General features: G+C 45.2%; 3 protein-coding genes across 5 annotated transcripts; 2 read left to right on the top strand and 1 right to left on the bottom strand.

The window, feature by feature from the left end:
* Positions 1-263: 263 nt before the first annotated feature.
* Positions 264-11,200, top strand: LOC128302507 (TRPL translocation defect protein 14). Of its 2 annotated transcripts, XM_053039344.1 has the most exons (10): positions 264-720; positions 1,298-1,365; positions 2,114-2,151; positions 2,669-2,706; positions 3,640-3,822; positions 6,991-7,119; positions 7,194-7,544; positions 7,627-7,957; positions 8,071-8,252; positions 9,393-11,200. In XM_053039344.1, the coding sequence occupies exons 1-10, from the start codon at positions 672-674 to the stop codon at positions 9,455-9,457; spliced, it is 1,434 nt and encodes a 477-aa protein (XP_052895304.1). In that variant the 5' UTR covers positions 264-671; the 3' UTR covers positions 9,458-11,200. The 2 variants fall into 2 exon arrangements, with proteins under 2 accessions (XP_052895304.1, XP_052895305.1); XM_053039345.1 differs by lacking the exon at positions 3,640-3,822.
* A 6,074-nt stretch (positions 11,201-17,274) lies between these two features.
* LOC128301710 (U2 snRNP-associated SURP motif-containing protein) lies at positions 17,275-21,510 on the top strand. 2 transcript variants are annotated; one of them, XM_053038304.1, is made up of 9 exons: positions 17,275-17,409; positions 17,570-17,663; positions 17,759-18,120; positions 18,186-18,727; positions 18,796-19,023; positions 19,087-19,516; positions 19,670-20,009; positions 20,078-20,612; positions 20,687-21,510. In XM_053038304.1, the coding sequence occupies exons 1-9, from the start codon at positions 17,335-17,337 to the stop codon at positions 21,378-21,380; spliced, it is 3,300 nt and encodes a 1,099-aa protein (XP_052894264.1). In that variant the 5' UTR covers positions 17,275-17,334; the 3' UTR covers positions 21,381-21,510. The 2 variants fall into 2 exon arrangements, with proteins under 2 accessions (XP_052894264.1, XP_052894265.1); XM_053038305.1 differs by having other exon boundaries at positions 20,690-21,510.
* A 299-nt stretch (positions 21,511-21,809) lies between these two features.
* On the bottom strand, positions 21,810-23,653 carry LOC128303658 (kelch domain-containing protein 4). Its single transcript, XM_053040697.1, has 3 exons — positions 23,487-23,653; positions 22,125-23,406; positions 21,810-22,050 (listed from the first exon to the last, which is right to left on the bottom strand). Exons 1-3 carry the CDS (start codon positions 23,598-23,600, stop codon positions 21,860-21,862), a joined length of 1,587 nt encoding a protein of 528 aa, XP_052896657.1. The 5' UTR covers positions 23,601-23,653; the 3' UTR covers positions 21,810-21,859.
* Positions 23,654-23,955: the final 302 nt, after the last annotated feature.

Here is a 23,955-nt window from a genome sequence, read left to right on the forward strand (position 1 = left end):
TATTCAGGTGCTTTCGTGGCTTCACCCCGTATCTTTCGTATCACAAGAAACAACACTTTTGTTGTTTGTGGCCACCACAACGATTTTGGCCAACAAACGGATGTGATAGATTTGAAAAGATTCAGCCCGTGCCATGTATGAAGCATTTTCACCGGGCCAAACTGACGTTCCCAGCATGCCGCCCGAAGGTGACCGAAGTTTGGCAGGCCAGCTCTAGTGGCAACTGTCACACTCCCCCGAACCATTTGACTTTTGTGTGCGAGATGAACAAGATCACGCTTTGATTGTGAAAAATTGCGCCGCGTGTGAAGTGAAAAAAGCCGAGAAAAATGTATATATTTCAAGTGATTTGATAATAGCCCGGTCCGCTAAAGGCGTAATACTATTGTACCAACACCAGCAATAACGCCGCAAACGTTCGCGAATCGGAGCCGATTGTAGGCGACCATTTCCACGCTATAAAACCACACCGAAAACTCAGGATAACCCCAGAGATCGAAAGGATATCCGGCGCCCTTTTTTCCGGTTTTACATAATTGCGTTGCTTCGTAAACGTAATTCCCCTGCATTGTGGCCATCTCTGGTCGCTACGTAGCATAAAATACCAATTTGCCAAAATCATCATCATAACAGCAGCAGCAGCAGCAGCAGCAGCAACAGTAGCAAACAGCATGGACGCAATAGAGGAACGCAAGGTTTACCGTCTGGTGCTGACGGGAGGTAAGTTCGGGAAGTGGACAAATATTTGACCAACCAGAAGCAAAGGGGAGCGAAAAAACCACCACAAATACACAGATCATTTAAATATAGCTTTCGGAAACATGTGCTTCTGGGTTTTCCTAGGGCAATGTAGCACACCCTTCCCACTGGGAAAACCCATACAACCATGCACACATACACACACGCACACACATCCGTGGTGTGTGGGGAAGCTATTTCCGGCGTGCGCGCTCTCAGATGTATCTCTCACGGATGGATCCTGTTGGCCGCTTTCCGAGTTGTTCAAGGTTAAGGCCGTAACACTGGGCTTCGATGGGCTATCATCATAGCCCAGTAATTTTGATTTCCTGCTAGATGGGAAATGCATCCCCCTGTGCCTGCACCGGGTCGGGTTCGTCCCTATCCGTTTGCATGGTCCGTCATGCATTACTAATTGCATTAGAACGGTCCTCGCAAGCGTGCATTTGTTTGGTCACATGTTGATTTCACTGACGATGTTCTTTCTTCTGTTTCTTCTCCTTCCGTTCCGTTTGCACCTTCCACCGCGAATCGTCACGCAATCACGTGTGGCGCACAGGACCGTGCGGTGGCAAAACAACCGGCCAATCGAGGCTGTGTACATTTTTCGAGAACCTCGGATGGAAGGTAAGTGTTTGAGAGGAGGCAATACTAGTCGTTACATTACCTGTGACATTTATTTTTGTTTTTGTTTGGAAGAGTTTCAATTCATCTCAATAAACAACAATTTGGAAACATATCATATCATCATTTGATCCTTTGATCGCAGAATTAGAATCTTGTTTTTTTCTTCTTCTAACCTTAATTGGTCAGCATCATAATTCGCAGGCATTAATACCATCAACACAATCCCCTCCCCCAATTCTTAAAAGATTGCGCTCTCGTTCGTTACTCGATTGCTGTCCGTTCATTAAAGTAATTTAATTTATTCGTTTTCAATAGGCCCTGATGGGTAGAGTCAAAGCAAATTGATCGTAGCATGCCATACTAGGTCAAAATCGATAAGCCTTGTTAATGTGTAATGTATGTTGTTGAGTTGCTTAAAAGATGCTTGTTATCGTTAACGGGATCGTATTTTATCCTCCTTTTTTTGTGTTTCCGTATAATATATTTGACTGTAGTTATTTCATTCCGCTTACGTTGTAACACGGGAGACACACATTTTTCCGCGCATAGTTATATTTATAGAATGCCTGTACAAACCAAAGCAAAAGTCGAAAGATTCCATGAGGGCATTTGTTTTCAAAACCTTTGCTATTCTTGTATTCCTTCAGTCACCTTCTCATTAGAACACCATTTAAAATTTCGTTTAAAGGATCAAATAGTTTTTCCTCTATAGAATGGTTTTGTTCCATTTCTTTTTTAATTTTTGCAGGTTTTTCGCGTGCCTGAAACGGCCACAATCCTACTCAGGTACGGTTTTTAGAAACGTATCCACATTTCTATGACAAAGCTTCCGCTGCTGCCCTTAAATTAAGCTTTTAACGACAGCTAAACACGACGCAAAGAACAGAACGAAAACAATTATCAATTCAATTACGCTTTTACCCCATTTGCCTTTGAATATAGTAAGTTTATTTGCTCTGGCTAGCTTTCTTTTCTGCATTCGATTGCATATACGGATATGCTTGTGTTTGGATTTGCGTTAAGATTAAACAGTTAGACAATGTTACAACACTTTGCGATAGCGTTGGCGAAGTTTATGTTTGTCCGGTGTCGCCAACAGGTGCATAAAAGTTTCAATCTTGTTGAAGTTAAATAGTGTTTGCAATAGAGCAACTTTTCAAAACTAGAAACTAGACGTTAAAGTCCGCTAGCACTGCTAGCAGCAGCCAGTCTTGAGCCAATTCAATGCAGCCGTATTCTGTTTGAAATATTGAAAACAAAATCGATTGATCCCTCTCCTCCTATTCATGTTCTCGTTTTACAGCGGTGGCATCAAGTTCGCCGATTTGGTTGCCGAAGAAGGTAAGGAAGCAATTGTTTGAAACTTAATTAAGAAAGTATATACCAAACCACTCCTAGTACGATAGCATTTTACCATGCGCCATCGCTTTCGCTTTCCCAAAACAAAAAACAAAATGGGACGTTTCATTTTATACTTTCATTTGCATTCTGTTAGACTTAGTTTGTAACACGATAAGAACGTTGGAAATCAAGCTTAATTGCTGGTAAATCATTAGTCCCATACACCAAAAAGGTACATTCATTGATGCTAGCGCGGTGAAGTAGAGTGTTGTGGTTCATGACAGAGGACAAACATTATTGAAAGTATTTATGCCCGTAAGTTAGTTTTTCAAATTTGGCAAGAAAGGGAAACTTTTAATGGCACCGGGTGGAGTTACTACTGGCATGCAAAGGTTGGGGGGATCACGATAATGAACGAGTTCCGAACCGCAATAATTCAAAGGTCACGCGATACCGTTTGACAGCCGGCTGTCCATTTTCATCCATCCAGCCTGCCTGCTTGCCTGCTGCGGGTGAGTGTTAGTTTCATTAGAGCAGGGGGAATTAAACGAAAGAATCAACAACCACAGCCCCAACCCCAAGCCAAAGGAAAAAGAACTCAAACTCTCCCTTGCTTGTTACACATTTAAAAACTTCGATTGATCGATGGGAAGATTTAATGGGCGACATAATAAGGTAAGCGAAGGCTTTCATCTACAGAAGCGTTTGAGATAGTGCCACCAATGATAGGTCCCAAAACTCGCAATATCATTATCCATGGCCAAATGCTCTCACCGCCGCCCTACTCCGCTGTATGGTATGGCTTGTAACATTCACAGAGCACCCCCCAGCAACTCACCCAGCCAAACGAAAAAAGTGCTGCAATTTCGCTGTTTTTTTTTTTTTCGCGGTATAAAACCTCACTAACGCGCCGTTACTTGTTTTACACGTCAGATCGAAGCAAAAAGAAAACACACGAGACCACTACCGGCACCACCACCGTACCCCCCACAGGCTCCTCCGACACCGAGCCGGCCGTCTTTAAGGATGGCGTCCCGGAGCATAGCGTTATTGATATTGACAAAATTACAACATGTCCCCGGTGTATGGCCGCCGCCGTCGGGAAAGTTGGTGACGGTGAGTTTAATGCAGCTGCTGCTGGTAGTTTGTGTACGAAGGGAAGGAAAACACAGCACGCACGAAACCACCAGCCCCCGGCCTTCCGAGCGCCGGAAAAGCCCCCTCCTGTCTGTTCGTATGTTGGAGTCCGTGTGTTGTGTCGCTCAGTTCTTCTTTCCTACCCCCGCAAAAATCGCTCTATATTCATGCCGAATCATTGCTTGTGCCTCGTTATCATTGTGCGAGTCCTCTTGCCTTTGCCATAGTCAGCGCCATACACAGCAAGGACGTATGGCTTCCGACCGATGTCTAATTGATCTTCGGTTCGTGTATGTTCCGCCGTACTAGTTTGCGCATCTGTACAGTCATTCTAAACGTATGCTTTTCCATTAGTCATCGTTTTGCCGAGGCTCTCGGATGCATGATGGTGCAGCGTGTGTCTCTATTTATACCCTCACAGTGGCTGATCGTATGGCCTGAACGTGTAGAACGGAGAGAGGGACCGGGGGCATTCCATTGATTAATCATTTAATATGCATTTTTGTTGCTGTGATACACTAAACCTACACTGCGCTTTAGATGATCAGCAAATGTAACTGAATTGATCGTAACTAACCGTATTGATCGTATTCATTCTCGATCCTCCATTGCACATATATTAATAATTATTGACTAAATTACATACCACGCTGATGGAATTTTGCGCTGGAAAAGATGGGAAACAAATTACTACACGCCAGTGTGTGTGTCTGTGTCCCATTAGGGGGTTGAAGTAGTACACAACTTAAAAAAAACCACGTGTCGACGCCATATGTTAACACCGCGAAGCCAAACGTGTTTCTAGCGTGTTGTAATCAATCAATTGATTTCGATGCAAATGCAAACGATCGTTCAATTATTAGCAATATCAGCTGCTGAATGTCAACACACAGAGAGAGAGAGAGAGAGAGAGAGCGAGAGTGCGTTAGAATGCAAGAGAGAAAAAAAAACGCAAATCAATTTTACTTTCATCCCGCGTCAAATGTATTCATTGGCGAGATGTTGCGATGGTGTGCGTTATCAGAATGCAAGCGCATTCATCGCTTCCTACCCAACAGCTGAGCTCTCGGGGTCCCCCCACGCCGACTATTTCAAAGCCAAGGCAAAACGGTGATAATACAAGCCAAACGCGACCGGTTATAAGTACACGTGGTGCGCACAGTTTCGATTGGCCGTCTACGCCGCCAGCTTTTCGTAAGAGCCCGGTACCGGGACCGGCTTCTGTTTGTGTTGGCCATGGATGTTCGTCTGACGCAGCATTACCATCACGAGTTGGTTCGCAGATCGTTCGCTTGATCGTCTGAGATTCTTCCTTACTCTCACTCTTTCACTCTCGTTGCGCACATTTGCGCCAGGCGAAGTTGCGCCAGTTCTAACCAAGTTTAAGGGAAGTAACATGCCATTATTTACGTCACCCGTGGTACGGTTTCTAAAACGCGATGCGGTTCGAGAGTGCGGAAGTTGCTGTTCTACCTACGTAGAGCTGTTATCATTCAGCTTTCACACTTGTGTAGTATGTTTGTGTCCGGCGAGGGTTTCTTCTAATCGAGAAAGTGTGTTGTAAAGCGCACAGCGAGAGGAGTGGTCAACGGAAGTGTTACAATAACTGTATGACCCCCACACGCAAGGACAACTTTGTGGTGGCCAGCCAGAGAGAGAGAGGCATTGTGTAATAGACCCCCGACGTCATTAGAACACTTTTGCGCTTCTTGGCAAAAGTTGAGGGCCCTGGCAGCGGATGGGTTATGTGCAGTTAGCGTCTGTAAAATGGGTTATTTGCTGGCGCTTTCGTCACCGGACCGCGCATGTGACCAACCTCAACAGACTGCAGACGCGTTCGCTTTATCTGACTCGATGAGATGTTTTGCTGCTGTATATTTAAACTCGACCGATCATTTAACGCTGATCGGCAGTGATTGTTAAGCGGCTTATCAGCAGCGAATCTTTGAGGAAGATTGATTGTTATCATCTGGCCAAGAGGGTTCCGTTTGAACACTGAGCAGACAAGATTATCTAGCACCGAAGGGTATCGCAAGAGCATTGGCTTAATGTAGAATTTCAACCATCCTCATCAATCAGGCTGGTGACCGCTAGTACGAGCCGCGCGATGCGACGACAGGTGTGTAGATGTGTGAAACGTGAAGCTAAAACAACAACAAACAAAAATCGCCAACAGTTGACAAGTTGGCAATTATCATGTCCCCCCACACCGTGGTGCGCATTCGCTCGCCATCACCACCGGAGACCCCACCCTCGGTGAGGGGTTTTTTGTCTTCTCCTTGTTCATCTTTGCGCTTTGTCATAGCCGAGAAAAGCACCTTGCATATCGGACGGTTCGAGAAAAAGATGAGATTGTTGTTTATGTGGCCTATACTATATTTACATTCCAATTGTATTTGCTCCTTCTTTTTTTTTAGCATGAACCGAATCGTCAACGGGGTGGACGGGCGTAAAATTTGTATCGATTCTCTGACTGTCGAGAGATCCGTTTGTTGATCGTTCTATATTTAAAAGACACCGGTGTACGATCGCTCGGAAAATGGTTTACTCGCGGGTACATTTTGTTGTGGTGTGGTTCGTATAATGGCCATGCACTTGAGTTGTAATCTCATCGGAGAAGCTTTTCTACCGCAGGGGAGACAGAGGAAAGAAAACTGGACAGAAAACCACCTTATCGTAGATTGATACGGACCCATCAATGTTGGGACATGTGTTCGAGATTGTTTGCAAACATTATCGGATGAAAAGAGTCCATAAGGCAGGGAGGGGAGGGCAAGCGCGAGAACATTGGAGCGATGGTACTGATTATTGCAATGTGTTGCGAGCAGTTGAAGGGCACATTGTTAGCTAACTTGTTTATGATACTAGCTCATTAGCATTCGTCACTAACCGTATTTTTATCGACCCGCTTTTTAGCGTTCATAATCAACTGACGAGCGAGCTGTAGTGTGTGCGCGCGCTTTATCGGAAGGGCTACAGATTCATGCTCATTTGGCTGTTTTCCAACGTTCGCGATCGTTTGTCGGTTTTCCGTTTTTGCTAATATCTCGCCGCTTGAACCACCGCGTTACGGTTTGATTGGCTACGGAATGTATCAACCGTTTATTGATTCGGGCGTTTCTAATGTGCGCTTATCGATTTCCGCAGTGTACAAGTTTCAGGAAAACTTGCTCCGAACGATGATACAAATCGAAAACACGTACTTCGAGCTGGGCAGGACGAGCAACAAAAACTGCTTAATCATATGCGATCGCGGATTCATGGATGCCAGTGCATGTAAGTATAGAGTTGTCCGTCAGCAAATCAGCTTTGTTAATCATTTGTATCATTCTCCGTACCGTTTCGATTAGATATTTCCAAAGAAAAATGGGATCGCATGATGCGTTCGAACAACTGGAACCCGGTTGAGCTGCGCGACAATCGCTACAATCAGATCATCCACATGGTGTCGGCCGCGAACGGTGCGGAACAGTTCTACGCAACGGAGGAACACTCGTGCCGGTCGGAAGGTGTAACGCTGGCACGCGAGCTCGACTACAAGGCTGCGTCGGCGTGGATTGGACATCCGTACTTCGATGTGATCGATAATTCTACCGATTTCGAAAACAAAGTGAACCGCATGATCGAATGCGTGTGCCAGAAGCTCGGTATTGATATTGGCGATCGGTTATCGATCACCTCGCGAAAAGTCAAATTCTTGGGTAATTGGGATAGTGTTGCAATAAGAGGTGGCTTGATGTTGAACGCAGTGACTGATGCATTGCTGTCGTTTTTTGTTTCTAGTTTCCGGCCCAATGCCCCTGGATACGGCCTTCCCGGCATTCCAGGACTTCGAGGTCGTGCATCATTACTTGCAGTGTGCCGGACCGCGCGTGCAGGCACGCTTGCGCAAGCGAGGCCAAAACGGTCGCTGGAGCTACATCCACACGATACGCCGGCCTCAGCAGCATGGTCAGTCGATAGAGGTGCGAACGCAGCTGTCCCATCGTGATTACCTGAACATGCTAACGCAGCAGGACGATGCGCACTTTACCATCTACAAGAAACGCCGCTGCTTCCTGGTCAACAACCAGTACTTCCAGATGGACATCTACAAAGAACCAAGCCATCCGAGGTGAGTGTGCTTCGTGGGAGTGAGTGTGAGGCCCTCGAACGAGCGGATCCTTTATTTCGAAGACTTTTCCCGCAAACAAATAACAATAATATTCTTTCCCATGGTTTACACAGATGCAAGGGGTTAATACTGCTGGAGACGTACACCTCGCTGACGGGCGATAAGTTGAAGGCAATATTGCCGAAGTTCTTGAACATCGTGAAGGAAGTCACCGGCCAGCCGGATTACTCGATGTTCAATTTGTCGCTGCGTGAAGACTGGAACAACACGAAGAAGTTCTGCTATTCGCTGCACGGTAAGAATGCCTGTTGTCACCGGACGGCCGACAGTACCACCACCAATACGAACACTACATCCACCACCACTCCCACCATTGCTACTGCCACTGCTACTACTGATACGGGCGTAGATAAAGCCGGTGAAGAAGATATTGGGGCTCCGGATGAGTAGAGGATACTACGATTTGGAGACTAACGACCTAGCGGCTTTGTTCCATTTTCCACCACCACCACCACTCCCCCCCACTATTACAGTAGAGGACTGTATCGACATACGGATGTGGATTTGGGCTATGCCTGTGTGTAGTGTTTGAACCTCTGATGATCTGTTTCATATCCCTCAACTTTTCCGTTTCTTTTATGTGGTTATTGATTATTGAAGCTATCGACTAATATGACTAACACGTTGTTCTATGCTATGTGTATCCGGTCTGCGTGCATTGCCGTCCATTCTTCATGTTTTGGTGTTGCATTCGGCTTTTCAATGTTGTCCGTCCCCTATTGTCTTTGTTGTTGTCGTCAGAAGTAGTGATTGTGCATCAAAAACAACTGAGTAGAAATACTGTCGCATCCGAGCAGGCTAGTCTAACATTATCAATTATAATTTCTTTTCTTTTTCTGTTACATTGTACAATTTGATATTTTTTTTACATTTGATTTTAGTTTAATATTTTTTTTAATACTAATTTCCTTATAAAAACGATATGCTCTTTCTAACGCATGATCGGTAAAGTTTTCTGAATGCCTTCCTTTGCTTGTTTAAGCCTTTTACTAATTAAAACATTCTTCGATATTGTATCAAGTGCTAATTAGTGGCTTCACTATTGTTTCCTTTTGTTCGCTCTAATTGTTAATTACGTGTGCTTCTTTCGTTAATGTTTTCGTCGCATTTTCCCAAAGCGCCCGGTGGTTGTTTTGCAAATTCTCTTGCCCAAGTTTTCCCGTTACCAAAAACAACAAATCATCAACAAATCAGACAATTCTCGCGTGTTTTACCGAAAACATTGGTACAAAAGTTTTTAGCAAAATTTCACAAATTTGTTTGTTTTTTTCTCTTCCCCTTTTTTCTTCTTCTCTTCCCCAAATGTCCTCGTTCTCGGTATCTGCTTCTCTTTTTTTTGTCTCTCTTTCTCTTTTTCCCCGTTCCAACGAATTAGATCAAGACGATGCGGACGTGAAAACGAACGGTCACTCCCAGAAGATGATCAATGGTAAAGCGTAGTAGCACTTTGCAAAACGTTCGAATGTTGTATAGAAAATATGGCGGCAAATGACGCGAGAGTTCGAGATGGTGACACGTGTCGTTTGTGTATACAGCTGCAGGAGCGTGCGCTATCGAGGCGGAGCAAGCGACGTTTGAACATGTTTCGTTTATGTTTGTGTTTGTTTTTTTTTTGTTTTGTGACTGAACAGAAGCGCCTGGGGGTAACAAATGAGAGGTAGAGTACCCGTTAATATCCGCGAAGACATTTGAGCCTGATTAGTGTATGTTTTTTTTTTTTAATCCTGATTGTACTGATGATAGCGCTCGTTTCGTGTAGCGATACATTGTGAGACAAAAATTGAGTTTTCTTCAGCACGGGCTGTTTTACGATCTTGAACAGTTGAAAAATCACACTCTGTACCCTTAATATTGTTTTAAAAGAAAACTGTCGAGAGTAAAAACTCTAGCAATAATTTTGCCAACAGCCAAAGTCATATAATTATCTAATGCAACGGAATATGTAGCGTTATATTTTTACCGGCAATAGCATACTTATTATTGTTTATGAAACGGTATGTACTTTTGAGTCTTGCGTATGCCTCCAGTTAACGCTTGTAAACGGAACGTGGTTCCCGGAAGTTTGCTTTAAAATTTTGTGAAACTATTACTTTTTGTTTTGCCCAGTAAATACGAACAATGCCAGTACTGAAAGCCAATACCTTTTGATATGCTCCCCCTGAGAGAGTTAGTCTATAATAATTCCCGAACCCCCGCCCCACGATGGGAGGGTACTCAACAACACACTACTACCTCTACGTACACGCTGAAACGATTCGTTTACAAAGGACCATGTAATAGTTCAAATCCATCCCAAATGCTCCTTTCGTTCAATTTTTTGTTTTGCAATACAGCAGATTGTTATGCTATGTTTTGGAAGCATATGGACATTACAATCGCATAGTTCGATTTTTGGTTCTCATATACGTCATGACATGGCCGTTTGTGGGTGTGGATATATACTAACAAAAAATCATCTAGATTTCATTTGTCATATACTGTGTCTTTTGTGAAAAACTTACACATCATCACTGTTGGTACTAAACAACAAATCTATCCAACTTTTGTACACGTGTTACACGACCGTATTATGTGAGTAGTGAGCGCTTATTAAGAGAATTTTTGCCTTTTCCGATTGCGACACAACTTGTGCGAGATGCCAATGTACTTAAAAACTACTAAAAAAAGGTAACAACAAGCAGTTTTCATCCAACAGACAAATGTTCAATAGACTGCTGGTATATTCGAGTGTATTTTTTTGTTCTTCTAATTGCTCGTAAAACAGCAAAGCTGAAAGCGTGAACAGTTGCTTTCGGCCTTTGTTTGTTTGCATCCCGGTGTCCTTTTTAGCTGGATGTTTTGATTTCACTTTACAATAAAAAAAAAACAGTACAGAAAGCTAGATAGACAAAAAGGGCTGGAAGGATGGATGATGATCGCGATCAGTAGAAAGCTGCGGAAAGATGCATGGCCGATGAACCAAGGAGGATCACGTTTTTGAACGATGGTTTTAATGTACATCCTCGTAGTAGAGACGGAGCATAATGTGTATAAACCCGCATAGAAGACACCCAACCTATCATTGATACCAGTGGCAAATTATTTTTGTGTGAATATACATAACCTTTTAACGCAGATAGCAAAGAGTAAAAAAAACAAGAAAACGAAACAAACAAAATCTGGAAGTTTTTGCCGGACACCAATGGGCACCATAAACAACAATAAAAAATAACAGCAACGGCAAAGGCAAAGCATATTGCATCAGAAACAGCAGAAGAAAAATCAAACCGAACATTGCACACGGTGGGCAATGCTGACACATAAAGTGTAATGAAAATTCATGTGCAAAAAGGAAAAACAAAAAAACAAACTGTTACTGATGTGTATTTTATATTAAAATGTAAAACAGTCCTGTAAAGCAACCCCCTCTCTGATGGAAAGTAGCAGCAAAAGCTGTATTGTGTGGAGGAAACTATGAAGATGAATATTGATGGTATTAAAAAGCGATTAATAAATCATATGCAGTTCTACAAGGCAAGCGAGTACATTGGTTCGTGAATGATGACAAAGGGAGGACGTTGCGGGGGAGAATGGTTGTATTGATAAAAGTAAGTTCTTTTTTGGGTTACTGTAAATTTCCATCATCTCTCTCTCTTATCTTCTTGAAGTCGCTTACTGTGGATGAGGTCCTGCTCGATTCTGCAATGCAGCCTTCTGTTACTATATTGTCATTAACATAGAGAATGTGATAGTGATCTCTTCTCTATTTCCTTTCAGTTGTTCCTTTTTTACAGAAGATCTACTATTGGCTAGTACTGCCAATTATTAATTAACCTTAAAAAACAAAGGCTTCTGAATGTCTGACAAGTGTTCGTGGCTGCGCTATTAACCTTCAAGTAGGCAACCGGATACCCGGGTATTTTTTCAACTTTAAACTGCAATTACTTTTGATTCATTGCTTGCATTGATCTGAAATGTTCAGTAGCCTCCCAACTTTTTGTTTCTGACTAGTCGACCCGGTAGAACCTACCGGATGCCCGCAAACTCCCGGATGCATTTGAACTCTAGGATGCATACAATCTAAAGGATCTATGCATACTTTAGGGTGCAGATGTTACCTTGTGGTATAACTGTTGGCTGGCCGAATCTACAATTTTCGGTTGAAACGATTTTCTCGTAGTATAGATCATTCTTTAGGATGAATATCAGATGGAGATCAGCACACATTTCTTACCGTGTTGATCGAGTTTTATTGTGATCTCGGGCGACTTAGGATCGCAGTTGAAAGTAATGAAAAGATTCGTTTTCCCGAAGGTCAACACATCCTTGTGCATTGTGCTCCTTTGTACCGGTTAATTAACAACAAAGGATGGATTTGAAGTAACACCGTATTCCCGTGGATTGAACAGTTCGACAATGGATTGTGCTGTTGCTGATTTAAAGCGTTTTTGCTGCCTATATTCCCAAGTACACTTTGCAATTCCCCAAATGATGGCCTGAATGGGGCCAGACGTTGAACGGATGTTGGTCAGCAGCCTCAACCCAGGAACACTTTTGCACGAAGCTGTTAAGAATTGTTGTCTTTCTTGTAGCAAAATTGCAGCTAGTTCTTGGCCCTCATCCTCTCCCAGTGGTGACTATCACGATCTGCTTCATCTGTGATATAGCTGTTCAACGTTTCCTGGTTGTGAATGATTTGGGAGTATGATTAGATGAAGCTCTAAAGTTCAAGGAACAGATTAATAGGGTAATGAGCTGAGCAAAGATGACCCAATGCAATGTCGTTTGTAGAACGATCTGCACGATCCCTTCAATTAACGTTCCCTGTACTGTTCCTGGGTGAGGCCAATAGTCGAAAGCGCCAGCGTAATTTGAGCCCCTGGCTTTAGTAATGATATGGTCAGAATAGAAAAAGTGGACAGACGGTTCACATGGATTTTAGTAGCATGAATGTGCCAATACCTGAATACAATGGACGCTACCAATTGTTACATCGTGAGGAGCATAAATCTCGCTACCCTCAAGTAGGTGTCTTATCTATCGCCAACCTTCGATTTTGAGAGCAATAAGAAAGTTTAATGTCATGTCCAATGTGTTCGCTTACAATATTTCCTTACAAATTCACCGTAACCGTCTCATTAATGTGAACCCGTTATAATCTATTGTTCCTATTGCTTGTCGTTTATTTAATCCCTCTTTCCCAAGGGAAACAGTTCGACCAAGCGCCATACAAAATTGAGAGTGCTCGCTCTAACAGTTATTCCCCTCTTGCTCGTACTCTCGCATGTTCGAAAATGCGCTGCCCCTTCGCCTCATTCCGCAGGCCTCTCCAACGCTCTTCTCCCACACATTTTGAGGACGACTGCATTTGGTGCGTATGTATAGGTTGTTGTGGTTGAAATTATCATAGAGCTTTCTTTGTTTGGAGAGTTTGTTGAGTGTGGCTACCCCCCTCGTACCTTCTTCCTCCGTCTCACCCACTCGCATCGATCAGCTCAGCGTTTGGCGACGCCGAAAGCGCTCAGCGTTCAACCAAATCCGATACGGGATCCGATATACAATTTATGTATATTTCAACTTTATAATCATTCTGTCTATAACACGATGTTACTATGATGCGCATTATTATTACTATGATTAGCATTATCAAATGCTAACGATTATGCACACGGACATGTAGCATACCTTGTTTTATTCGCTACTTTTTACTTGGCTGTTATCCGATTTTATCACCGGTAGAGTAAGTTCTACAAGGTGTACGTGGCCGTAGAAGATGATCAGCAAGTTGGCCCTAGCCGAATCGTTGAATTCGAGTGCTGTGTTTGCTGGTTTGAAATACAGTTCCTTGTTTTAGTTCCTTAAATCCAAGGCGGTACTTGAATCGTCTGGATCGATGGACCCGGCACAAGGAAGGACTGGAAGATGTTAATCGACTATCATATAGTCATATCTGGCCTCTTACGATAGCTTTTCAGATGACAGCGGCATCGAAGGGGGCACTGACCGGTCTTTTGGCTATATGTCGATTAGCGATGGCATTCGCAAGTTGTTCGCTATTATTGTTCGTGTAGCCGCATGTGGTCACTTGTTTGTATTACAAGACAACAGAACAGCTGATGGTGACACATCCTAATGCTGGTGGTGGTGGAGTGGGTAGGCTACACGAACAATAAAACCAAATGTCTTGTACTTGATTATCTTGCGTAACATATCACAATCTGGGCGATGATATGATATCACTACTTATCTCACATTCTGGTCAGAGATGGGTGAATCCGTGCTTTTACTGACATGCAAATATGACATTGTTGTACGAATACGCTGTTGCTCGATACATAATTGAACGGTAAACGCAGGTTGCTATTGCAGAGAAACCCGACTTGTGAACTTTGCTGGCCGTATTCACCAATTCGTCCAACATTTCAGCCGCAAGTGGCCACTTTGCTTAGTGCGCGTTGGTGACAGGAATGCGATGGCGCAAGGAACTGTAGAAGGCTAATTCAAGGCAAGGAAGTGTGAAGGATTACACTTCACTGAACTAGGCGGTTTGTCTCAGACCCGATGAAAACTGGTCGAACTGGGGCTTTGTTCACCTTGTCATGATGCCCAGTTTGCCGTCGCGCCATCCCATCAGCATGGGATTGGTGCTACGGTGTCTAGATCCTGGCTGTGCAGACGATTACCGGCAGGAACACCTTCGCGGCGTATCATTGGATCGGCGATTGTCCTGGTGGATCATTGTTTCGGTGGTCTCGCTCAGTAAAAAACGGGAAAGTAACTGAACAACGTCTTTTTCAATCCGTTGTGCCAGTAGTGTTCATCGTCAAGCTAAGTAAATTCCCTCCCATGTTTGGTTGGCAGCAAAGCGTTTTCAGTGTCGGGCAACTGCAAAATCGTGTTGATGAATCGCCCAGTAGCGAATGCCATCGCTAATCGACATATAGCCAAAAGACCGGTCAGTGACCCCTTCGATGCCGCTGTCGTAAGAGTCCAGATATGACTATATGATAGTCGATTAACATCTTCCAGTCCTTCCTTGTGCCGGATCCACCGATCCAGACGATTCAAGTACCGCCTTGGATTTAAGGAACTACAACAAGGAACTGTATTTCAAACCGACAAACACAGCACTCGAATTCAACAATTCGGCTAGGGCCAACTTGCTGATCATCTTCTACGGCCACGTACACCTTGTAGAACTCACTCTACCGGTGATAAAATCGGATAACAGTGAAGTAAAAAGTAGCGAATAAAACAAATTATGCTACATGTCCGTGTGCATAATCGTTAGCATTTGATAATGCTAATCATAGTAACATCGTTTTATAGACAGCATAATTATAAAGTTGAAATATACATAAATTGTTTATCGGATCCCGTATCGGATTTGGTTGAACGCCGAGCGCATTCGGCGTCGCCAAACGCTGAGTTGATCGATGCGGGTGGGTGAGACGGAGGAAGAAGGTACGAGGGGGGAAGCCACACTCAACAAACTCTCCAAACAAAGAAAGCTCTATGATAATTTCAACCACAACAACCTATACATACACGCCAAATGCAGTCGTCCTCAAAATGTGTGGGAGAAGAGCGTTGGAGAGGCCTGCGGAATGAGGTGAAGGGGCAGCGCATTTTCGAACATGCGAGAGTACGAGCAAGAGGGGAATAGCTGACAGAGCGAGCACTCTCAATTTTGTATGGCGCTTGGTCGAACTGTTTCCCTTGGGAAAGAGGGATTAAATAAACGACAAGCAATAGGAACAATAGATTATAACGGGTTCACATTAATGAGACGGTTACGGTGAATTTGTAAGGAAATATTGTAATCGAACACATTGGACATGACATTGAAATTTCTTATTGCTCTCAAAATCGAAGGTTGGCGATAGATAGGACACCAACTTGAGGGTAGCGAGATTTATGCTCCTCACGATGTAACAATTGGCAGCGTACATTGTATTCAGGTATTGGCACATTCATGCTGCTAAAATCCATGTACATCCATCCATATCAGTACTAAGGCCAGGGGCTCAAATCACGCTGGCGCTTTCGACTATTGGCCTCACCCAGGAACAGGTACAGGGAACGTTAATTGAAGGGATCGTGCAGATCGTGCATACAAACGACATTGCATTGGGTCATCTTTGCTCAGCTCATTACCCTATTAATCTGTTCCTTGAACTTTAGAGCTTCATCTAATCATACTCCCAAATCATTCACAACCGGGAAACGTTGAACAGCTATATCACAGATGGAGTAGATCGTGATAGTCACCACTTACAGATGTATAGAATACATGGAAGAGGATGAGGGCCAAGAACTAGCTGCAATTTTGCTACAAGTAAGACAACAATTCTTAACAGCTTCGTGCAAAAGTGTTCCTGGGTTGAGGCTGCTGACCAGCATCCGTTCAACGTCTGGCCCCATTCAGGCCATCATTTGGGGAATTGCAGAGTGTACTTGGGAATATAGGCAGCAATATAAGTACAACGCTACAAATCAGCAGCAGCATAACCCATTGTCGAACTTTTCAATCCACGGGAATACGGTGTTACTTCAAATCCATCCTTTGTTGTTAACTAACCGGTACAAACGAGCACAATGCACAAGGATGCGTTGACCTTCGGGAAAACGAATCTTTTCATTACTTTCAACTGCAATCCTAAGTCGTCCGAGATCACAAAAAAACTCGATCAACACGGTAAGAAATGTGTGCTGATCTCCATCTGATATTCATCCTAAAGAATGATCTATACTACGAGAAAATCGTTTCAACCGAAAATTGTAGATTCGGCCAGCCAACAGTTATACCACAAGGTAACATCTGCACCCTAAAGTATGCATAGATCCTTTAGATTGTATGCATCCTAGAGTTCAAATGCATCCGGGAGTTTGCGGGCATCCGGTAGGTTCTACCGGGTCGACTAGTCAGAAACAAAAAGTTGGGAGGCTACTGAACATTTCAGATCAATGCAAGCAATGACTCAAAAGTAATTGCAGTTTAAAGTTGAAAAAAATAGACGCGTATCCGGTTGCCTACTTGAAGGTTAAAACATGCTCTCCAGGTTTCGGAAATACACATTAAAATAGGAATTTCGATCGTAACTGTGATTTTGAAAAAAATCCCTTTGAACCGGTTATTTGTTTACCGGTAAGCTAACATGACTGTCAATCGTGGCCGGACCTGCTGGGATATGTCATTGCTTTGACATTTCGTTGACAGCCAACATATTGTGAGGAAAAGAGGAAAATTGTGTTTTCAATCGAATCTCGGGTAAAGAGGTTTGCGTTTGGGTTGTTTTAAAGGCAGAAAGTAGCGATTTAAACGACCATTCGTCAAGATGGGGAAGCGTCCCATGTCACGGAAGGAAATTGAGGAGCAAAAGAAGCGGGAGGACGAAGCGGCAGCAGCCCACGTAAGTGCAGCAAAGGCAATTTCCAATCTCTCCTTTATATCCTTACAACACCACCATGTCGATATGTCGAAGACACGCAAGACACCGTGCGGTGTCGCGCAGTTTGCTTGTACCGCAAAATCGTGTACGAACTGCAGCTAATCCTAGTTGACAATTTAAGGCTTTCAAAGAATTTGTGGAAACATTTCAAGAAGCACCATCCAAAATATCGAAGGTATGGGTAAAGGCCGGAACGTACGATGCGGGCTCGAGAAGTAAGTATTGCAATAGGTGGTCTGTGTGTGTGTGCGCATCCTTGTACCGACATAAACCCGCCCATAATATTGCTTTCCGTGGTTCATTTTTGCAGAAGAGGACACGAAAGACAGGGGCAAACTGTACAAGCCCCAGTCTCGGCTCGATATGGAGCACGAGAAGTCGATGGATTACGTGAAGATGGTTGCGAGCGAAAGCCGCAAAGACTCGGGTGCAATGGGCAAGAAGCGCAATCAGGAGAAGAAAAAGAGCAATCTGGAAATGTTCAAGGAGGAGCTGCGTCAGATACAGGAGGAGCGCGAAGAACGGCATAAATACAAGCATATGGCTCGGACGATGCTCCCCGGTACCAGTTCCACCGAGTCGGATCCCGTGTACAAGGAAACGGAATCCGGTTCGTTCGATAACGGTGACCCAAATACGACCAATTTGTATCTGGGAAACCTAAACCCAAAGGTAGGTTTCGTGCAGAAGCCAGAATGCCAGCATTACAACCCTATTAACCTTTCATCGCTTTGCAGATCTCGGAACAGGCACTAATGGAGCTGTTCGGAAAGTATGGACCGCTCGCTAGCATCAAAATTATGTGGCCCCGATCGGAGGAGGAAAAGATGCGCAATCGTAACTGTGGCTTTGTCGCGTACATGAGCCGGCGTGACGCAGAACGTGCGTTGCGTGCGCTGAACGGGCGTGATGTGATGGGGTACGAGATGAAGCTTGGCTGGGGCAAATCGGTCCCCATTATGACACACCCCATCTACATACCGCCGAAACTGTTGGCCTACACACTGCCACCACCACCGTCCGGTTTACCCTTTAACGCTCAACCTCATCCGTCGGATTTGGAAAACATTCCCAAGATGACGTCGGGCGCTTACATGTCGGAACCGGAGCTGAAAGAACAGATGGACTCGGTGCTGGTAAAGTCCGTGGTGAAGGTGGTCATTCCGACCGAACGCCCTTTGCTGATGCTGATCCATCGCATGGTAGAGTTTGTCATCCGCGAAGGGCCCATGTTCGAAGCGTTAATTATGACCAAGGAGATGGACAATCCGATGTACAAGTGAGTGACTCGGGGGACGTTATCCATGTTTGAAGGAACGCTTAATGAGATTGTATTTCTTTTATTAGATTTCTGTTCGAAAATGAAAGCCCCGCACACATTTACTACCGCTGGAAGTTATTTTCCCTGCTGCAGGGAGACACACCGGGCGACTGGAGAACGAAGGAGTTCCGAATGTTCAAGGGTGGTTCCATATGGAAGCCACCGCCGATTAATTTCTACACGCAGGGCATGCCCGACGAACTGCTGGCCGACGAGGAAGGAATTGAAGCAAACAAAGGGAATCTTTCCGTGGCGTAAGTAGACCCATCAACCTCAAAGTGGCACCGGGTAACACACGCTTTTATTACAATTCTCAGACAACGTGATCGGTTGGAAGATCTTATCCGCCATCTAACGCCCGAACGGCAGAAGATTGGCGATGCGATGATATTCTGCATCGAGCACGCGGACGCCGCCGAGGAAATATGCGAGTGCATCACCGAATCGTTGTCGTCGAACGACACGGTGGTAAAGAAAAAGGTTGCCCGCATCTACCTGATCTCGGACATACTGCACAACTCGGCGGTAAAGGTGCAGAATGCGAGCTTTTTCCGCAAGGCGATGGAGAAAAATTTGCTCGACATCTTCCGCAACCTGAACGCGTACTACATGCAGCTGGACAGTCGCCTCAAGGCGGAAGGTTTCAAGAGCCGCGTGATGGGTGTGTTTCGTGCCTGGGAGGAGTGGACGATCTATCCGCGCGAGTTTCTCGTCAAGTTGCAGCACACCTTTTTGGGCATTCAAATGGTAAGTGGATTCAAGGGAAGATGTACATTCAGATGCTCGATAAAAAGGTCCATTTGTTTATTTCTTTGCGAACATTCTGATTGTAAATCTTCTCTTGAAGGAGAAATGGGTGGTAAAGGATCGTTTATCATTGTCACTACATTGTATTTTTAGATGGAAAAACAACCGGAGGAAGAACCGGAAGAGGAGAAAGAGGATGAAGATTTGGATGGAGTTCCGTTGGATGGGGCAGCACTACTTAAAAGTGCAATGATGTGTGGTATGACGAGTGGCGGTGGTGGTGGTGGTGGTGGCGGAGCTGGAGGAGAGAATCGTACACCATTGCTGAAACACGACATCTACAGCGATGAGGATGATATCGATGGAATGCCATTGGCCGACGATGATATCGATGGGATGCCGCTGGATAGTGCAATGGACGCGGGTATGATGGATGGTGGTCGAAGGGGTGCATCCATTTCCGGTGGTGACGGGACGGGTCGAGTTGGGAAAGGTAGGCAATGTTGTAGGCAGCTGGAAAGTTTTGATTACTAATTCATATTCAACGTGTTTACATTGTAGGAAAATCTGCCGGCGGTGGTTCATTCATTCCCTCGAAATGGGAATCGGTCGATGCGGCACAAATTGAAGCACAAGCCATAACCACCAGCAAATGGGACACGTTGGATCCGGTCGTACCAGAGCCACCGAAGATCAGCTTACAGAAGGAAGGGGCGGGATTGATCAGCAGCAGGTACGGCAGTTACAGCGACGATGATGATGACGAGGATGATGATGATAATGACGAAGATGGCGAGGCACAGCGCCAGGAAGGTGACGCTGGTCGCACTGGACCGGATCAGGATGAGTTGCGGCGGGTACGGTTGCGTGAAATAGAGGTCAAGATGGTACAGTACACGGACGAGTTTGAGTCTGGTACGCGGCAGGTGCGCACTGGCTGGACGCTGCACGAAGAGATCGACAGCTACCGGATGAAGTTGATGAAGGAGATGGCACAGGAACTGCGGCAGCGTGGACGCGAAGACGTGAACTGGGCTGCATCGGACGATGATAGTCGATCGCGAAAGGGCCAAAAGCGTACCGGCAGTGTGGACAGGTGAGTAATGGCAGAGAAAGAATCTTCGTACCGGGAAGCTAATGGTAATGGATGGTATTCTTTACACCCTATAGCAGCTCTAGGAAACACAAACGCACCCGCCAGTCCGGTCGCTCACCGACCAGCAGTGGGTACGGTGATCGTAAACGGGATTCTGCTTCACCCGAGTCGAAATCTTCACGGCGCAGACATTCCACCAGTTCGTCGGATGAGGATGAACAAGCGGCCAGAACAGGTGACGCCCGCTATCGTTACTCGTCCGAGCGTTCGGTATCGCCCGGACCCGCAGCATCCAGTTCCTCGCGCACCAGCAAGTACGATCTGCTCGGCTCACCGGCCCGTCACGGTGGATCGGCTAGTGAATCCAACTACGATAAGTATGAGCGTCGTGATGCACGGGAAAGTCGATCGGTTCGCGACAAAAAGGATGTGACTCGCGAGCGGATGCAACTATCGCACGAACGTGACCAGCGGGAACATCATCATCGGGAGCATCGCGACCGGCCACGCGAAAGTGACTCGCGTACTTCACATGGACGCGATCGTGATCGTGATCGAAGCGCAAGAGACCAGCCGCAACAGCACCGTGATCGTGAACGTGAGTATGAACGTGAACGGGATGTAGAGGCAGGAGGTGAAGGTGGTTCGTCGTCACGCTATCGGGAGCGTGATCGCACGAAGGAAGGCTACAGTAGCAGTGGAAGTCGAAAGGATTCTTCCGCCAGTTCAAAGTATGACGATAGGACGCACGGTAAGCGGTACAGGTAAAGCTTAGTAGGGGAATACTCCGAATTGTATAACTGCAACTGTGACCGCAAACCAAGTAGAAATTAATTTCTATCTACAGAAAGAAGTCACGTAGGGTTTAAGATAATTAATGCAACTTTTCGCTCGTAATGCAACAGATAAAGATTTTCCTAATCTTGATGATTGCAAATAGTAAAAATAGTAAAGGAGTTACGATTTTTTTCGAGTGCAGAAATGAACATTAAAAAGGAATGAGAGGAAGAGAATTAGAATTAGAATTGGATGAATATGATTTAGATGCACAAATCGGGAACAGTATTTCTACCGATTCATAAATCACTGGAATCGTAAAAAAACTAGGAAGAGTTTCTGAATGGTTCATTGAAATCAATCTGATTTGAGCAAAGCTTCATTACGTGTAATACTCGAACAAATGCCAGATGTGAAGCGTATATTGTGTGAATTTATTTTCGCATTAGCGTTTGAATACAATATCTCCTTCACTCCGTTTCCATCCCAGAAGAATCATCCTCCGAACTGTCGTCGTCGTCCTCATCGTCATCATCATCGTCATCGTCGTCATCCTCTTCGTCGTCGTCCGAAGAATCGCCTTCACTATCGGAACCAAGCCATTCGCTCGAATTTAAGCTGTTTGCAATTAACGTTTTCCACACATCCACCTTATGGAGATCTGTTGCACGAGAAAAAGGCATTCATGTTTTGACACCTTTGTTTATAAAGCTGAGAGTACACAATTACACTTACCCAAGGAATACAGATCGCTCAACGTGAACTGCCTCGAGCCGGATTCAAATAGTCCACCGTACACGTACAGCTGTCCCTTGCACACAACGGTGGCCGCGTTCATCCTTGGCGATGGTCCTCCAAGATCGAGTATTCCATTGTCATCCGCGTCTTCCTTGACTGGTCCTTTCGATCCACCTCCACCTCCACTGCCACTACCTCCAATGGTCATGGTGAATACACCATCATCCGATACGATCTTCTTCGCCTCGGGGCTTTGTTTTTCTTCCTCATTCATGTCCACATCGGTCGCCTTTGATTTTTCCGCTTTCCGTGCTTTGGCCGTCAGTTCTAGCTTACGCCAAGTACCGGCCCCGGTATCGAGCGCATGCAATTCGTTGCTAAAAAGCCCCCTAACGTCCTCTTCATCCTCTTCCGTGTCCATTACGCCACCGAACGCGTACGCCTTACCGTTCGGTGCAATTGCCACTGCCATGCCACTGCGTGGTGCCGGCTTTTTCCCGCTCGGCTTAATGCTGGTCCATTTGTAACTGGAATTTCCCTTTGCGTCCTGTTTATCGGCCACCAGGGCGAACATGTCCGTGTGCGTTGTGCCACGATCGATTTCCTTCTTAACGTTGGTTTTAGAATATCCACCCCAGATCAGAATTTTGCCATCCGTGTTCGCAACCATGCAACATCCGGAACGCGCTGGAGGTGCCGTCCCGACCGCATCAATCTTTGTCCAGCTGTAGTTTTCCAGCGAAAACGCGTACAGATCGTTAAAGTACCGATAGGAAGCGTTATTATCGTGAAATCCACCGAACACAAACAGTTTCTTGCGTGTGACCACCATTCGATGGCCGCTCCGAGCGCTGGGACCGTTCGGGGCGTTCAGCTTTTCCCACTGTTTCTTCACCATCCGGTACACCCACAGATCGCGAAAGTGATAGAACTGAAGCTGGGAGGGTGAAGCATACTCGCCCCCAAACAGCCAAATCTGTCCACCGTCCGTTGCAACCGACACCATCTGGTGGCCACTGCGCGGTGCCGGGCAGATGGATGATTTGAGCGTTTTCCATTCGTTCTTTGCCACGTTGTAGGAGTAAAAATCACCGTAGATGACGGTTTGCTGCCCGTTGAAGAACTCACCGCCGTGGATGAATATTTCCTCCTTGTCGCCCGGGTGGGCACAGATGCCAACGTTCACACGGGCCGTTGGTGGCGGACAAACGATTTCGGTCAGATCGGACGATTTTGTGTCCTTCGTTTCGTATTTGGCAACAATGTTTTCGATGTCTTCCTACAATGAAACGGGAACTTACAGTGATAAGCCGAGTGAGTGTGCCCCGTTTACGGATGCCGGTACCGTGCTACACTTACCTCACCTAGTTTCGCCAGTAGCTTCTTCTGCTTTGCAACGAGCTTTTTGTCCGTCTTCATGGACGTTTTTTCGGCTCCTTTACCTTTCTTTTTGTTTTTATCCTTTCGACCCATTTCGATTCCCGTGGTTTAGATTGCCCGTGGATTACTGCGACAGAACAACGTGCTTTTTGTTGTGGCGGCTTTTGTTTTGGTATGTCACAGCACTTGTAAACAACAAGGTATATTGAGGTTGAGATGTGGGAAGGATCCCAAGATGCAAACGTCACACGAAAATAAGTCTTTTTTTGTGGTCTTTTTGGGGACGAAAAGACCACTAAAAGACGCCTTAATAACACCTCATCGGACCAACTGTCATGGTGGAGCAAAACACCAACCGCTGTACAAAAAATTGTGCCGCGGCAAAAAATATTTTTTGTGCGAAATTCCATACGCGCTCTCCGTTTTAAGATTTGCGCTACCAGGAGAG

Source organism: Anopheles moucheti, chromosome 3 (assembly GCF_943734755.1).
Source record: "Anopheles moucheti chromosome 3, idAnoMoucSN_F20_07, whole genome shotgun sequence".
NCBI classification, from domain to species: domain Eukaryota; kingdom Metazoa; phylum Arthropoda; class Insecta; order Diptera; family Culicidae; genus Anopheles; species Anopheles moucheti.

What these genes read in the sequence shown, in the direction of transcription:
- LOC128302507 (XM_053039344.1), top strand. Translation starts at nt 672, where the DNA reads ATGGACGCAATAGAGGAACGCAAGGTTTACCGTCTGGTGCTGACGGGA. An exon ending in CCGTCTGGTGCTGACGGGAG is followed by an intron (nt 721 to 1,297) that starts GTAAGTTCGGGA and finishes TGTGGCGCACAG; the next exon opens with GACCGTGCGGTGGCAAAACA. An exon ending in CGATTTGGTTGCCGAAGAAG is followed by an intron (nt 2,707 to 3,639) that starts GTAAGGAAGCAA and finishes TTTACACGTCAG; the next exon opens with ATCGAAGCAAAAAGAAAACA.
- LOC128301710 (XM_053038304.1), top strand. Translation starts at nt 17,335, where the DNA reads ATGGGGAAGCGTCCCATGTCACGGAAGGAAATTGAGGAGCAAAAGAAG. An exon ending in GACGGGTCGAGTTGGGAAAG is followed by an intron (nt 20,010 to 20,077) that starts GTAGGCAATGTT and finishes TTTACATTGTAG; the next exon opens with GAAAATCTGCCGGCGGTGGT. An exon ending in CGTACCGGCAGTGTGGACAG is followed by an intron (nt 20,613 to 20,686) that starts GTGAGTAATGGC and finishes TACACCCTATAG; the next exon opens with CAGCTCTAGGAAACACAAAC.
- LOC128303658 (XM_053040697.1), bottom strand. Translation starts at nt 23,600, where the DNA reads ATGGGTCGAAAGGATAAAAACAAAAAGAAAGGTAAAGGAGCCGAAAAA. An exon ending in TACTGGCGAAACTAGGTGAG is followed by an intron (nt 23,407 to 23,486) that starts GTAAGTGTAGCA and finishes GTTTCATTGTAG; the next exon opens with GAAGACATCGAAAACATTGT. An exon ending in GAGCGATCTGTATTCCTTGG is followed by an intron (nt 22,051 to 22,124) that starts GTAAGTGTAATT and finishes CTCGTGCAACAG; the next exon opens with ATCTCCATAAGGTGGATGTG.